Raw genomic sequence first — 14,996 nt, forward strand, 5'->3', positions numbered from 1 at the left:
AAGCTTCGGATTGGCATGGCTTATCCCGCTTTTTGAAGCCCCGCGAAAGCTAAGCCAATAAGACAAAACACTTGGCGAATGAGCATTCATGTTCCAACTCAGCCGCACGCACCGAAAAGCGGGTGGACGAATTTGGATATTGTGGGGGTTTGGAGACTTGAAGACCGTGGAACACTGGAAGCGAAAGAGAGAGAGGTGGCTGGGCCCGAGGCCGGCATGCCGGACCACACTGTCTTAAATGTCAGGCTGATACGATCCAGATGCGAAACTGTTCTAAATATGCCCAATTGAAGTGTTTCCGCGGCAAAAGAAAAGAGAGCAGGTGCGTGTTCATCCGATGTTCCCACAAGAATTCTTCATAAGCTATTTTAAGGGACTGGGCTGGTGGGACGATGCTGTGCAGATGCAGGACTTATGCTCGAACGTTGAATGGGAAGAAACTTGCTCAATGATGGTAACCACTATTTGGACATGAATCGTGCAAAGGTACTTGGTTCAAATAACTCTCAATTCGGCGAGCAGGTATCTCTGATTTAGAAATCAACACGCCAATGTGTGTCCCACAGAAAACTCCGCCGGATGCATGATGCTTTATGTCTGAATCTCCTGGTACGCCGCCTTGGACTTAGGAGCCGCTCCGTGAATCATGGTCAACAATTCTTGCAAACCGCTTTTGTTGTCATCCCGACTCGTCACTGGATCCAACAATCTTCCTTCCTGGCCCTCGTAAGGTTTCCCAATGCTCCTGATGATACGCCAGGCACGTCTGAACTCATCCCGAATTGAAACGATGCCATTGTGCGTCACGGTTCTCGCAACATTATGGTCTAGCTCGAAAGGATCTTCGATGGCAAAAAGGTATCGGTGGCGAATTTCTTTCGTCTCCTCCATGGTCTTCGCTGGCAGCTTTGGTGTCTTCACTTCTTCCGCTTGCTCACCAGGTGAAGCTTCAGGCTTGCTGCGAGCCTCAGGCATGGTTGCTGACGATGGTGTTGGGGGTGCAGCAATCGTCGATGTCTCGATCACCGTTTTTGCTCCAGTCCATCCTTTCTCCTGTTTCGTCAAAATCCCACCCATTGTCCGTAAACTCAAGACCTCACGACCCCAGTCAAATCCCTTGTTGCCCACCGTCGACATCTGGCCATTTTGGGCAAAATACTCGAAAAAACCTCTCAGTAAAACGCCCACCGAATCATGGTTGTGATTCAGCATCTTCCTCTCGGATAGGTTCTTGATCTCGGCTTCATTGCGCCAGAAACGCACATCTCGGCCTTTGCAGATTGTGCGTGCTTCGACCTCTGCAGGTGGCAGGTATTCTGGCGGATTATGGTTGACTGCTTGAAGGTTGGGGCATACAAATGGTTGTGCGACGTTGACGAGATAGTGTAGCACCATTAGAACATACCCATAGCTACTCAAAGTTCCTCTGTAAGGCGTATTGATCCCACGAACCTTCGACCAATGCTTGATGAAAAGGATCATTGTCTTTACACGCGGATCGCTGTGAAAATAGCATCGTAGAAGCTGGGTGTTGTGAATAGCAAGGTGGGCAGAGAAGTTGATATCACATTGGATGCCGATGTCCGTTTTTGGGAATTCCAGATGATCTTTGTACCGATCTCGTGGTTTGTTAGGTGATACTTGAGTTGGGTCCGGAAGAGTGCGAATCTTTGCTATGAAGTTGATCTCTGATTCGGTCGGGACATTTTGTCGGTAAAAGTTTCGGCTTCTGAGGAGACTGACGTACTCTTCAACAGTACCTCGGTCACAATCTTCAAAATAGGAAGACTTCAGAGCATGCTCGTAGTCGATTGCGAGCTGCAATGCGCGATGGTGAAGAGCAATCTGTTGTAGTGTTGCGCCTGCGTGGGGAGAGTTCTGCAGAACTTCACGTATCGAATTGTTGCTGACGCCTGCAACGTAATGAGCAATGATGATCGGTGTCACATTGTCCCCTGAATTCGGCTGATCGCGAGCCTTGAGATCATTGATGATTTTCAAAGCCCGGCCATGGTAAAAAACTGGATCCTCATATTGGATCTGTTCGAGAAATAGCAATTGCAGAGAACTGATTTTTTTCAACTTCTCGGAGGCAGAATACAGCTGTCTGTTATATATTGATGACTCCGTGAGGGGTCCGTGCTTGTCTTGTAGGGTTCGCCATGCTTCAACGATAGTCAAACACTCGTATTCCTGTTTGTCTTCTGATTCGGTAAGTGGGCGAGACTCCCATGCCATTGCCAATCGCTCTCCTTCGACTTGATTCCAGATTCCTTGGAGTGTCCGCTGTACGGGAGGGAGTGATGGGTCGAATAATGGTGCAATCGAGTTGTACTTGCGCAGGCGAGTTGACAAAGCCTCAGAGGAGAGTCCGGATATGAAGGCCTTGCAGACAGAATTAAGGACCCTACTTTCCTCTTCGCTGAGATCGGGTGAGGTAGACGTCAAGTCACGACCCCCGAGCTTTTTCAAGAGGCGTTTTGCTGAGATGTAGTATTCACCTAAGGATTGTTTGTCCTTCTGCTTGAATGCGATTTGCTTTTGATCTGAAGACTCCCGCCTGGACTTAGGGGGGGCAGCTTCTGTTGCAGAGGTTATAGAGTTTGCTTGGTTTCCGGTACTCTGCATTTTCGGCCTCTCTTTGGTCTCATCAGGCGTCTCAGCGTCATGTATTTCTTCGTCCTCATCTTCTGGCTCGGCGACAAATCCACTCTCCCACTTAGCACGTTCTTCCAACAAGTCGGAAAGTAGCTTCTCGGTGGGCTTTTGGCAGAGCTTGATAATCGGAACTCTCGTTCTTGTCAAAAGCCGAGCGCCATAACCTAAGTCCAATAGTTTTCTTTCCAGCAGGCGTGGGATAGGAGATTCCGGACAATCAGGGGCCGGATTGGATTTGGGCGTAAGAAGAGCAAGGTCCATGTCAGAAGCCTTGGTCGCGAAGCCTGATTTCAAGCTACCGAAGCACTGCAGTTCCACAGTTGATGTGTCGAATTTGTCATTCCCGAGGTCTTCCTTCTCGTACTGGACAATAGCTGCTTGACAAACTTTCTCGACTACAGCTCTGAATTCTTCCTTTTCGGCCTCTTCCACGGAATCGATGCCCACAATGGGTACGCGCTCTTGAGCAAGATTTTCGAGATGCGCGCTCTGGATGGCTATCTCTTCACCATTTTGAGGAAACATACGTCCTCGTCCTTGACCTTGATTGGGACCGGGCTGATAGAGCTGTCGGTTCTGAGCAGGCGGTCGTGCGAAAGAGCCTGGTTGCTGTTGCTGCTGGAATTGATTGTGATGTCTGGGCTGAAATTGCGGACTTGGTCCTGACTGGTGATTGTGCATTGGTGATTGAGGAGACGCCTGTGGGAAAGGAGTTCGAGACGAGTAAGGAGATCCAGAGCCTGGGTTCTGGAATCGAGGCGAGTGCTGCTGATTTTGATACCTTTGGTTTTGATGATTATGAAATTGTCCCTGATGGCTGGGAGGTCCCCATGGACTGTGACTTTGTTGGCCAAAAGATACTCTTCCAGCTTGGGCACCAGGGATAGGCCTAGTATCAATTGGAATGGACAATTGAGAGTTCATTTGACGTCTCTGTGCCTGATTGGGTCGTTTTCGACTAGCAAAGGACGATTGCTCCAGATCGCCACCTTGGACGGGTGTTGCAGCAGGATTTTCTTGCTGTCCAGATGGGGTCATGCTCTGCACGTGAGTTGGCGGTGCAGAGGGAGCTGGGTGGCCAGTTCCAGGAGGAGTTGTATTTGCGTTGTTCAAGATGAGACAACGGAGGCGCGCCTCGAGGTCACCGCCTCCCTGATTGGGAGGTCCTTGTGATGGAAACATCTCTTGGGAGATGGAAATTGCCCTGATCGGTGAAAAGCGTCGTCCAGCTTTCTCAGATCGTCATGTGCTGCGATCTCTTTTGGTCAAATGAGTGCTGTGGGTTTGACGTGGTCGGTAAGAGGTAGTGACAGGACGTGTAAAGAAATCGAACAATTGTAGTCAGGAAAACATTCACTTTTGGGTTTGTGCAGTAGAAAACCCGTTCACCTTCGGTCCACATCCCAACCAATCCTCGGATGACCTGCTTTGGAATGTATGTACCGGCAAACAGCTACGTCCATTGTTTGGTGTTCGGGCCAGGCTTCGTCCTATTGACAGGCCGTGAGGTTGTCTCTGAGAAGGCGATGTAGGACGGCGAATATAAAGGAGAAGTGACTGTTTGTCCTCCAGATTTCAACTCAATGCAACCTCCGCCACGGCTGCAAGGATTATTTAGCCTCGTTTCGCTTACACTAGCGCAAGACCGGGGCTAATTCCGATGACAGCGCTCGCCGTGAATCTCAAGAACCACGACCACGGTCCAAAGAGACGCGAAGCATTCCCCAGGAAACAAAGAAATCCTACAACATAACATACAAATAACTCGTGCTCCTCCACCGTTCCACCGTCAGTGCATCTGCGAATAACAATACCGCGCGCTCCATCCTGCACGGTATTATCCAGCAGCACAATCCTAGGCGTCAATCAAGGCACTTCTCCAACCATCTCACCCTTGACTTCATGAAGACGACTTAAGCTCACATACCGGTGCCAGGTACTGGGTGTACTTGCACTGCTGCCCATCTGCGGACGCCGTAGAGATCGCGACCTAGGGTTCCTCTGTCACTTCTGCAAACATGAGCGCCTCACCGTCTGGCCTGTCGAACGGCCAAACTCCTACTCCTAACGGTGGCCCTCCTCAATTTGTGCGAAAAGCCAAAGCTGCAGATCCACTGCGACCACGCAAGAAACCAGTTAGACGACCCAATGTCCCCCCTAAACAGCCCATAGGTTTGGGCATCTCTGCCCCTGGCTCGGCAGGTCGTCCAACCCCTCTTAACGGTGTTGCACCCTCACTTGGCATCGGAAGCTACCAAACACCCGCAAATGGCACACACAACCAAAATCTTTATGGCGGCTGGACGCACCCACCTCCGCCTCCTAGTCAATATCAAGACTTCCCATTGCTCACGACAAAGCGAGCTCTTCGTGAGGGCTTGAGATACCACATTGCTAGGTTTGCAGCCCCAAAGAAAGATGTCGACCCCAGCAATCAAGATGATTTCACGCGACCTGTTGTTTTACACCGAAGGGATCCAAAGCAACCTCCACCTGGCAAAGGCATTAAGGATGAAGATGCTGTAGCTGAGGAACCAATGGATTCCAAGGAGCGCGAAAAGCAGGAGATCCTGAAAGCGGAAAAAGAAAAGCAAAAAGCAGCAGATCTTGCTCAGATTGCTCCGACGGGGAACAATCTTTCGGCCCTCGCGGCGAAGAAGACTCAGGCTTTCAGAAATGAGAAGACTACACAGGTCCACCGCCTGGATAAGACCGAGGAGCAGAAGAAGGCGTCGGATTTGAGATACGAGGAAGCACTACCGTGGCACTTAGAGGATGCAGACAACAAAAATACTTGGGTCGGCAACTACGAAGCCGCTCTTTCGGATACAAATGCCATCTTTTTCATTGATGGAGCGACTTTTAGGATGATTCCCCTTGAGAAATGGTACAAATTTACGCCCAAAGGTCATTTCAAGACTTTCACAATCGAGGAGGCCGAGGCCAAAATGAGCAAGAAGCATAAGGAGTCCAGATGGGTCATGAAAACAAACGAGCAGAAAGAGGCAGACCGAGCAACACAAGATACCAGAAAAACGTTAAATAATCTGTACACGGTCAAAGCCGAAAGCAATACATTTAAAAATGTTGGCAAAAGGGAGGTAGAAGATATGGACGATCTCGATTATGATGCAGAGGATCTCTTCCAAGACGACGATGAGCAGGCCACGGTTGAGCCAGACAAGGATGAGGAAACCAAGGATGCTCAGGACAGAATCAAGCGAGAACAGCTCGGAGCCAACATTTTCGATAATGCTAATGAGGCTGAGGTTGATCAGGAGCTTGAGGAGGAGGCGAAAGAGGCTCGGAAGCGGAAGGAGCTTGGCAAAGATTTGGTGAAGGCTTTAAAGAAGCGAGAAAGGAACTTGGCCTACGAGAGTGATTCGGACGGCAATCCATACTCTGAGACGGCATGTGTGATGGTCTGGACAGCTTTGTTGACTAGCTAACAAATCACAGAGCGAAGACGATACTTCGGATGAGGAGAAGCAGAAGGAGATTGACCGAAAGAAAGATGAGGAGGCAAAGAACAAAGCCAAGGCGGAATCGAAGCTTCCATCAGGTACTTCTACGAAGGGAACCAACACACCCTCTGGTCGACCCAAGCACACAGACCCTCTGAAGAAAGCAAAGAATCTGAAGAGACCTGGATCGCCGAATTTGTCAGAATCGAGTGGAAATGAGTCGTCTCGAAAGAAGCATAAGAACAAGCACCCCTCATCCTCCCAGCCAACCCGGACTTCCACTCCAGTCCCTAGCTCTCGACCAATGTCTCCTGCGCCTTCAACCTCACAGCCTGCTCCTAATTCAAGCCCCCGAAAATCATCGATCATTAAGCTGAACGTCAATCCGAACAAGCTCTCTGATATTCAGTCTTCGCCACCTAATCCAAGCCCAGTATACAACGCTATGAGTGACGGCGAAGCCACTGGAGGCGAGGGATCTGATGGAGGACGCAAGAACAAGAAGATTAAGCTCACAATCAAGGGTCAATCACCGACTGGCTCGAGGGCAGGTAGTCCGGCTCCAGGAAAAGCTGGTTCTGTTGGAGGAAGTCGTGCTGGTAGCCCGGCTGCTCTACAAAGTATGCAATCTATCTCTCAATTATCTGGTGGTTTTGGCTTCAAACATGGTCTAGAAGGGGTCTGATGTGGTACCTTGATCTGCCCTCATAGGCGAGACCAGCCAGGTGCAGCCCGGAAAGATTCAGGCGGGAAAAGCCAATCCACGATCTATGAGCCATTTACCTTTACATAACTATGCTAACTACTTTTAGATGCTCCAGCAACTGAAGCTGGACCTCCTCGAGCAAAGTCGCCTGCTGTCGGACCAATTCAACCTCATGAGATCGTTGCAGCTCTGCCTACATCAGGTGCGGGTATTGTAGCCGGGGTATTGATGAACCTTTTCGGCAAACGAGTTGGGGACCAACCTAATCAGACACCAAGGAAAGACTTTATTCAAATGGTGAAGGAGAATTCGAAGTATGGGCCTGATAAGCTATTGCGGAGGAAGGACGGCTAAAGGGATGGACTACGGCGGATTGATGGGATGGCAATGGCATGAACTGGAGGACGCTGTGTTTGATTGTGGCTGTGCTGGAGAGCGTCCCTTTCGAGACGTTGCTGCGTGGATTTGCCTTCTCCGAATAGGACCGAATTTCACGAGAAGCTCGGTGGTAGACCAAACGAAGAAATGCATGAAGTTCTTGAAATTCTTGATTTTGTATTGGTCGTGGGACTATTCATCCATCTGCCATGAATAGTCTAGCTCCTTATTCCTAGCTACCCGATTCAAAGCCTTGAACCTCTCAGCTTCCCATCCATTCCCTCGATCAACTCCATCCCATCGATGCCCGGGTCTGATACTATATCGATTTGGTGCAGCTGCGCCTTTGTATAACGGCTTCCCAGAGGCACTCTTCCCTTTATTCTTCTTCGCGAGAAACTGTGCAGCAGGATCATTCCACCTCTCCTGTTCCTTCAACTCGTCATTCATCTCCACGTCATCAATCTTCCTCGCGACCGGCATAAACCTCGCCTCATCCAGCTCCTCTCTCCTCTTCTCCTTCTCCAACCTCTGCACATCCCCCTTCTGCATCTCCTTCTCCTCCCTCTCCTTCCTAGCCTTCTCATCCGCTTCCCTCCTCGCTTCCTGCCGCCGCATCGAGATATCTATCCTCCTACCCGTCGCATCTCGATACACCGTCTCCTCAACCTTCTCCTCATTCCCCTTCCCCAGCGCCCTCTGCTCCCTTTCCCACTGCGCAGCCTCTTCCCTCTTCCGCTTCTCAAACTGCTTCGTAACAGCACTTGCAGACTGCAACCCCGCATGTGTGCCATCACCCATCTTCACCACGCCCTCATCATCCTCTATCACCGGCCCCTCATCCTCATGCATAGCAGCGCTATTCTCCGCCGCCGCTTCGGAAATTATCCTATCCGCCTCATCGGCATCGCTGTCTTTTGGCTGCAGAGCCGGCACGCCAACAGTCTTCCACGCATTCTTCTTTGCTTTTCGAAATTCTGCGGAGCCGGAGGCTACGGTTGTGGGGGTGTCATCTTCATCCTTTGTGGTTTGGCTTGCGGTCCATCCGAGCGCGTCGTCGTCTGCTATTATGAGGCCGCTCCCAGAGGACTTTTCCTTCCGCTTTCGCTTTTTGCCGGATGAGGAAGGCTCTGCGTTCAGGTATTTAGAGGCGAGGTAGGAAGAGAGTGACATTTTGCGCGGGAAGAAGGTGGTTGGGTGGACGAAGTTGCCTTGTTGCTTGAGCCAAGGCTGAGGTCGGACAATGCGTATCACGTGCAAGCAACCGGGAATCAGCTTCAAAAGTGAGTAGCCAATCAGGACTGAGAATGCACACAGTTCGATGCTCGCGTATTCTCAACGGAGATTTCCCCTTTTCACCTGAAACCAGAGCTCGACCACTCACTGCTTCATCTGGAAGGTCCTCTGCCTGAGTGGTCGAAGATCCCAAGCTGCCTTCGTGTTACCCCTTGAATGCAAGAAAGGAAGCCATTCACCTTGCGTTCCGCAAGCGCCACGACCTGCTCAGATTGGCCCCGGAACTTCTGGAAGACCTAACGGTCAGCCAGGATGCTTGACATCGTCAATGCCGTCTCCTGCTTCGCCTCAATGTCATCCCAGGCCCCGCATTCTGCTGCAAACATCACAAGAGTCTCCCAAGATATGACCGGCACACGAAGGGAAGGAGCCCATAGGTAGAATCGTTTCAGGTGCTGAAAGGGCCGAGATGGCGTTCATCTCGTGGGGTTTCGTTCGTCCATTCACGTCTCCTTGAGGCTCTTTCCTCGATTACAAGGGTCCGAACCCTCCTCTTCTTTCCGTGTGCAACTACATGTTTTCATCTATAAGTCTCGGGGAGCCCGAAGACATGAAAAGTTTCTACGCATTGCACTCTCACACTCTTTTGCTGCCTTGTTATTGCTCTTCGAGATCTCTCAGCTACACTCTTTCTCTGTTTTCGGTTTTTTACGCTCCTTACCATGTCGTCGTTTCTTCGCACTTGTTTTTTCGTGGGAGGCCTCCTGGCCGTGGGGTCACGGGCAGGCCCGGTGGTGGCCAGAGACGTCGAGGTCTATCCCCTGGCCGCTAGGTCACGGGCTGACCCGATGGTTTTGAGGAATATCGATGTCCTTCCTACCATCGGGGAAAGGGGCTTCGAGTCGCATGTTCTAGGTAACCACAGTCTTGCAACGTCTCATGTGAAGGACGTTCTCTTCAACCTGTAAGTAATTATCCAAGGCTCGTGTGCCTCAACTGATTCGTCAACAGAGGTGTTGCCGAATCAGTACCTCATAGTCCTGGTATTACAAACACTGTCCTTTTGGAACTCGAGTGTGTAGATTGCAGAACTTGGGGCTCGGCACTCGTCACAACAAACGGAGTAGATAAACATGAAGACTTTATCCACGATATCATTTCGTTCTTCAAGGACCCTGTTGACACTGTTGTTAATGCTTTCGATATCGAGGTCAAGATTGAGTTTCTTGATGTTGGCGGTCACTTTGAATTCGACCTCGTTGCGTCAGATACCGTTACTTACACATATTCCATCTTCACTTCTGAGACGCCTGCTGGCATCGCTATCAGTTCGGATGTCTCAATAGGCCTCGTACTTTTCGTCGACTTGGTTTTTTCTTTGACGGCTGAGATCGATCTTGAAGCAGGTTTTGAATTTGCTTTCCCAGAGGGTGCTTATATCACTGTTGACCCTCTTGAAGGAAAGATTATTGATCATGGATTGTAAGTTACATCATCTCGTTCTTCCAAGCCTAGAGCTAACCAGTTCGCAGCACTGGTGGCGAGACTAACAGCTTACCCATCATCTGCACCTCTGGATCCGCAACCTTCAAAGCTGCTCTTCGTGTCAGAGTCCAAGCTGGAACAACTGTTGCTATCTTTGGAACAGGATTCGATTTCTCTCTGGGTGTCTACGCAGATCTCATTGAGTACGTAGCAACACTTGACACTACACCAACCTGCGAACTCGAGATCACCGAGTGTCTTGATGTCAACGTGGGAGCATATGCTCATGCTGTCGTCGAGCTCGATTACATGAGCATGGGAGTAGCCCCTGCAGTCGTCACCACTCTCCTGAAACTCCCTCTCCCCAGTCTATGCGTCACTCGCCCTCACGGATCTTCTCTTCCTGCACTCCCAACAAGTGCCCCACTATCAGTGATCTCCACGATAGTATCTCCATTACCTGCGAATACAGCGTCTCCCACGTACACGACGTCGAGCAGCACTCCTGGCGGAATATTCCTCGAAGGCAGTACCACTGCAACCGTCGCTGCCGCCATCTCGACATCAGCAAACTCAACTTTGGCAACCAATACCGGCTCCTCGAACGCCACAAGTGCACCAGCACCAACAACGTCTCTCGCAATCAAAACCGGCTTCTCAAACGCAACAAGCACGATCACCTCCCCGGCCTCCCTCATAACATCCACCGTCTGGACCACCAACTACATAACGGTAACCTCCTGCTCCAGCACCGTCCTGCACTGCCCCGCCTCCGCCGCCTCGGAGGTAATCCTAACCAGCACCTCAATCCTCTACACAACTGTCTGTCCGTACGGCGCCATCCTCCCAACAACTCTCCCCTCCCACCTCGCCGCCAATACCTCACAATCCGTCTCGGCTCAAGTTGTCCTCCACACCGCGCTCGTCTCGCCCCTCCCTCTCATACCTGTCTCCGAGGAACTCGTCCACACGGTCTATGTCCCTACGTTCGTCAACCCAACATATACCATGCCTACCGCTACCAGCTTCCCTGTTGCCTACCCAAATTGGACCGCTGATCTGAATTTGGGGACCGCGACGGTGGTTGGGCATGTTGTTGCGACTCCAAGCACGACTCCGAGTGTGCCAGGAGGATCAAGTAATGGGACGGCAGTGGGAACTGCGAAGATAACGCCTACGAGTAAACCATTTACAGGTGCGGGCGGAAAAGAGAATGCCAGGTTGGCTTTAGTTGGTTTTGTTGCCGTGGGACTGCTGATCTTACTATAAACATAAGAAGTGTTGTCAATTAGAACGGGGTAATGACTTGGCTTAGGAGACAGGCTGCTCTTTGCTGGCTGTAATGTAATTCATTTCTCATGTACTATATCATTTATATAATTCAAGTTAAACTTCAACAAGAAACTACACTTCACAACTGGCGCTACAAAACCGTCCCAGCTTCATAACTCTTTTGTCCACCGAATCCAAAAGCGTGAAATACTCACCTGCCAATCTCTCAGGCGCCTCTTTCAACCTCAGTAGAAACGCTCTAAGAATACCAAGCTGCAGCGCCACGAGCCCGGAGAACAAACACGGCTCCTCGAATTTCTCAACTTCGTACTCGCTCAGCTGGAATTGCTGCTCGCTCCGTCCTTCCTCAACTTCAACATCGTCAAAGATTCGAAGATAGGTAGGGACGTTGTCCATTGACAAGTGATGCAGCGCATAATACTGTCTTGCGAGCAAGGAGACGACGTGCTCGTACGACGACATCACCTTTTGGCAGAGCACGGTGAGGATCGTCATTGTTGACGCCGCAGTGGTGTCGGAGCACGAGGTGCAGGAGAAGAGTGTCTTGCTTTGTTGGAGGATGTATTTGTTGAGGCGGATTGTGCGCGGGATGTTGCGAATGCTGGATTCGTTGATGGTTATTGCGGAGAGCATTTGCAGGGCGGTGGGGAGGCAGTTGCATGGTGGCGGTGTTTGATTGGGAGAGGGCGAAGGCGAGAGGGAAGAGGAGCTGGTGGGTAAGAGGTTAGGTGGCGTGTTGGGTGTGGTGGGCATCAAAATGCGTGGTTCTGGAGATTTTCTCCTTTCTGCCGTGCTGGAAGCGAGTTGGGGTCCATAAGTTGAAAATGGTGAACTCAGAAAAGGGGAGTTGTCGACGAGGCCTATTCAGAAATCAGGAAAATCTCCAAACAGACTTGAAAGTATTGAACTAACCAGAAGAAGCTGAAGTGCTCCACCCCGTCTCAAGAAAGTCATCCAAGCAAGAGTAATGATCCAAAGGAAAGAATCCCGCCCCCTCAACCTGCATATCTTCACTCAGGAAACTAAGCTCCTCACTCATGGACCCATCTCCGAGAAAGGCATCAAGGAAGGACCCATCATTCCCGCGTTTGAATGCAGCTCCGGCCCAAGGACTTGGAGGGGCCGGAGTGAGTTCGTGACCGGCAATAGTTCGGTCTGAGACTTGATCTTTGGTATTTACAGAAGCCGGGGGTAGCGGGACCTGAGAAGCCAGTTTTGTCTTGGCTCTTTTCTGAATGTCCCTAGACCGGGTCCTTTGGGAAGGGTCAGGGTAGGTACACGTGACATCCTTAGACAGACACCTACGGCAGCCGTTGCTTTCTCCGGTGCATTTCAACTGCAAATCATCGAATCAGACTTCCATGACTGAGAATGGACAGTGGACTTTGCAAGCTGCAGAGACGGGACTTACCTTTCTGGAACGGCACGCTTTGCACGCTAGATGAGCAAGTACATGCCCTTCTCGTTCGGGAACAAGAGCCGTGTCCTTGACGTATCGGAGAGTTGTAAACATTTTTGGTATCGGTGAGCTGGTTGGAGTTGTGATGAAGAGAGGTGAGTTGAAATGCTCAAAGGAGGGCGAACCCACTCGGCAATAACCCGATTGGGAATGGGCCGAGAGGAAGGGTCAGCTTACATATACATTTAACGCCTCTGACACGGACTTTTTGGATGCTGCAAGGTAACTACCCTGATGTTTCTGGAACGTTTCGCGATAAGTTTTCCAAGAAAGGGAACTTGCGAGTGTTGGATGATGGGTTCTTGCCGTGTTGTGGGCCCTAGACCTCCTCGGCCATACCCAGAAGAAATAGGAATCGTCTGCTTCGGAGATTCTCCATCTTGTTCGATGTAAAATCATTGGTCACTATGAAGGAGGGGTTTTTTGTCATATAAAAACAACCGGATGTACTTGTCAAAGTCCTCTGCTTCTTTTGATCACACCTCTATCTTTCTCAATCCCAGACAACTTTCACTCTCGTCAAGCCAAAAGCTCTTTGTCTTAGATACAATCTCGCAAGTTATCCATAATGACACTCTTCAATGCCCAGACAACCGGTGACGAAGTCGTTGAAGCCTTCGCCTCCTCCGTTGCTGGCAAAACAAGTCAGTTTCCGTGTCTCCGTACCCTTTCATCTCCCTTTCTCTCTTTACACTTCACTAACGAACCCCTAGTCCTCATAACCGGCCCCTCAGAACACGGTCTTGGCGCTCAAACCGCTCTCTCCCTCGCCGTCGGCAAGCCGCGTCGACTGATCCTCGTCGGCCGAAGCCTGACCAAAATCCAGCCCGTCATCGATGAGATCAACTCCATCTCCCCATCAACGGAAGTGATTTTCGAAGAGCTAGATCTTACGAATTTGAGCTCTGTGAAGAAGGCTGCGAAAGGGATTAATGGCAAGATTGAGAAACTGGATATCTTGGTGAACAATGCTGGAGTTATGGCGGTGAAGGATTATGAGAAAAGTGTCGATGGCATCGAGATGCAGTTTGCAGCAAACCACATTGGTCATTTTCTGTTGACAAATTTGCTTATGGATAAGATCTTTGCTGCTGAGGGGGCGAGGGTTGTGAATGTGAGTAGTGGGGGCTATGTGAGTAGCGGCATCAGATTCGAGGATTGGAACTTCAAGGTAGGATACTCCTCAAACCAACCCTTTCAATGAACTTTTTGCTGTGAAAATGGGAGAGGATTCAACTGCTGACCGGTACGTCGATAGGATGGCAAAGAATACAATCCATGGCTGGGGTATGGACAGTCGAAGACGGCGAATATTCTGTTCGCTTCCGCACTAGCGGAGAAGTTGAAGGGGAAAGGCGTTTTGGCGTTTTCTGTTGATCCTGGATGTAAGTCTCCTTCCCTTCAGCATTCAAGCAAAGACGAATGCTAACTGAAGACGGCAGTGGTTGTCGACACCAAGCTTCAGACCCACGTCACCCCAGAGATGTTCGGAGAAGGGTATGAGATCGCAGTTGCAGCCATGAATGGTACACCACTTCTAAGCCCGCGCTTCTGGTAACGCCTTTTTTGCAAAGCTAACACCACGGCTTCAGGGGAGCCACTCCACCCCTTAGACCCAAAAACACTTGCACAAGGAGCATCGACAACCCTCTACGCAGCCCTGGCTCCCGAATTGAAAGGTAAGAGGTCTTCTCTAACCACGTTCCCATCCACCATTCCTCATAATCAAACACTGATAGCCACCACACCAGAACACTCAGGCGCCTTCCTGCAGAACTGCGCAGACAGCACGGAGACCTTGCTCTCGCACGCAAAAGGAGCCTCGAACCGCGACCAGCTCTGGGCATTGAGCGAGAAGCTCGTTGGAGAGATATTCGCATATGCATAAAGGGGCCTTATTCCCTAGGTCACACACTTTCAGATAAAACAGCGAGAAACCTTGGCATGCTTGAGCGTTCACACCACAAGGCATGAATGAGAGACACTCGTCCAGGTGACACAAGTTACAATGAAATCCGTCTCAAGGGAGGTTGTCATTTCAATAATCACATCAAAAGAGCTGCATTGTACAAAAGATCATCTATTGTCCTGCCCTCGCAAAGCATATTAAAAATCATACGCGCAAGAGCAAGACTATCGCAAGCCAATAATAGGTATCTCTATACACTCCATGCAGTCCAAAACAGAACCTAACCCAGGGCATCAAGCTATCCTTCCCAAGCTGCTCTAGCAGGGTAAGCTATGCAATTCACCATCCAAATCCAAACACCGTAACCAAAGTCTAGCCATCCTTCCCTAGTATAATAAATGTACACAG

At 50.3% G+C, this 14,996-nt stretch overlaps 6 protein-coding genes across 6 annotated transcripts; 3 read left to right on the forward strand and 3 right to left on the reverse strand.

Annotated features, from left to right (window-relative positions):
- Positions 1-383: 383 nt before the first annotated feature.
- Positions 384-4,197, reverse strand: K444DRAFT_618544 (uncharacterized protein). Its single transcript, XM_024881343.1, has one exon. It carries the CDS (start codon positions 3,838-3,840, stop codon positions 592-594), a length of 3,249 nt encoding a protein of 1,082 aa, XP_024730985.1. The 5' UTR covers positions 3,841-4,197; the 3' UTR covers positions 384-591.
- Positions 4,198-4,676: 479 nt separating this feature from the next.
- On the forward strand, positions 4,677-7,182 carry K444DRAFT_634855 (uncharacterized protein; the record flags this gene model as incomplete). Its single annotated transcript, XM_024883800.1, has 3 exons — positions 4,677-6,080; positions 6,118-6,742; positions 6,935-7,182. 3 exons carry the CDS (start codon positions 4,677-4,679, stop codon positions 7,180-7,182), a joined length of 2,277 nt encoding a protein of 758 aa, XP_024730986.1.
- Positions 7,183-7,398: 216 nt separating this feature from the next.
- Positions 7,399-8,379, reverse strand: K444DRAFT_646425 (uncharacterized protein; the record flags this gene model as incomplete). Its single annotated transcript, XM_024885199.1, has 1 exon — positions 7,399-8,379. The coding sequence occupies one exon, from the start codon at positions 8,377-8,379 to the stop codon at positions 7,399-7,401; it is 981 nt and encodes a 326-aa protein (XP_024730987.1).
- A 434-nt stretch (positions 8,380-8,813) lies between these two features.
- K444DRAFT_667717 (uncharacterized protein) lies at positions 8,814-11,560 on the forward strand. The gene is made up of 3 exons (XM_024887329.1): positions 8,814-9,406; positions 9,454-9,924; positions 9,975-11,560. The coding sequence occupies exons 1-3, from the start codon at positions 9,165-9,167 to the stop codon at positions 11,194-11,196; spliced, it is 1,935 nt and encodes a 644-aa protein (XP_024730988.1). The 5' UTR covers positions 8,814-9,164; the 3' UTR covers positions 11,197-11,560.
- Positions 11,176-12,778, reverse strand: K444DRAFT_135457 (uncharacterized protein). Its single transcript, XM_024870500.1, has 3 exons — positions 12,632-12,778; positions 12,133-12,556; positions 11,176-12,080 (listed from the first exon to the last, which is right to left on the reverse strand). Exons 1-3 carry the CDS (start codon positions 12,731-12,733, stop codon positions 11,332-11,334), a joined length of 1,275 nt encoding a protein of 424 aa, XP_024730989.1. The 5' UTR covers positions 12,734-12,778; the 3' UTR covers positions 11,176-11,331.
- A 438-nt stretch (positions 12,779-13,216) lies between these two features.
- On the forward strand, positions 13,217-14,738 carry K444DRAFT_598501 (NAD(P)-binding protein). The gene is made up of 6 exons (XM_024878538.1): positions 13,217-13,323; positions 13,393-13,850; positions 13,938-14,064; positions 14,122-14,205; positions 14,272-14,358; positions 14,431-14,738. Exons 1-6 carry the CDS (start codon positions 13,248-13,250, stop codon positions 14,565-14,567), a joined length of 969 nt encoding a protein of 322 aa, XP_024730990.1. The 5' UTR covers positions 13,217-13,247; the 3' UTR covers positions 14,568-14,738.
- Positions 14,739-14,996: the final 258 nt, after the last annotated feature.

Source organism: Hyaloscypha bicolor (genome assembly GCF_002865645.1).
Source record: "Hyaloscypha bicolor E unplaced genomic scaffold K444scaffold_136, whole genome shotgun sequence".
NCBI classification, from domain to species: domain Eukaryota; kingdom Fungi; phylum Ascomycota; class Leotiomycetes; order Helotiales; family Hyaloscyphaceae; genus Hyaloscypha; species Hyaloscypha bicolor.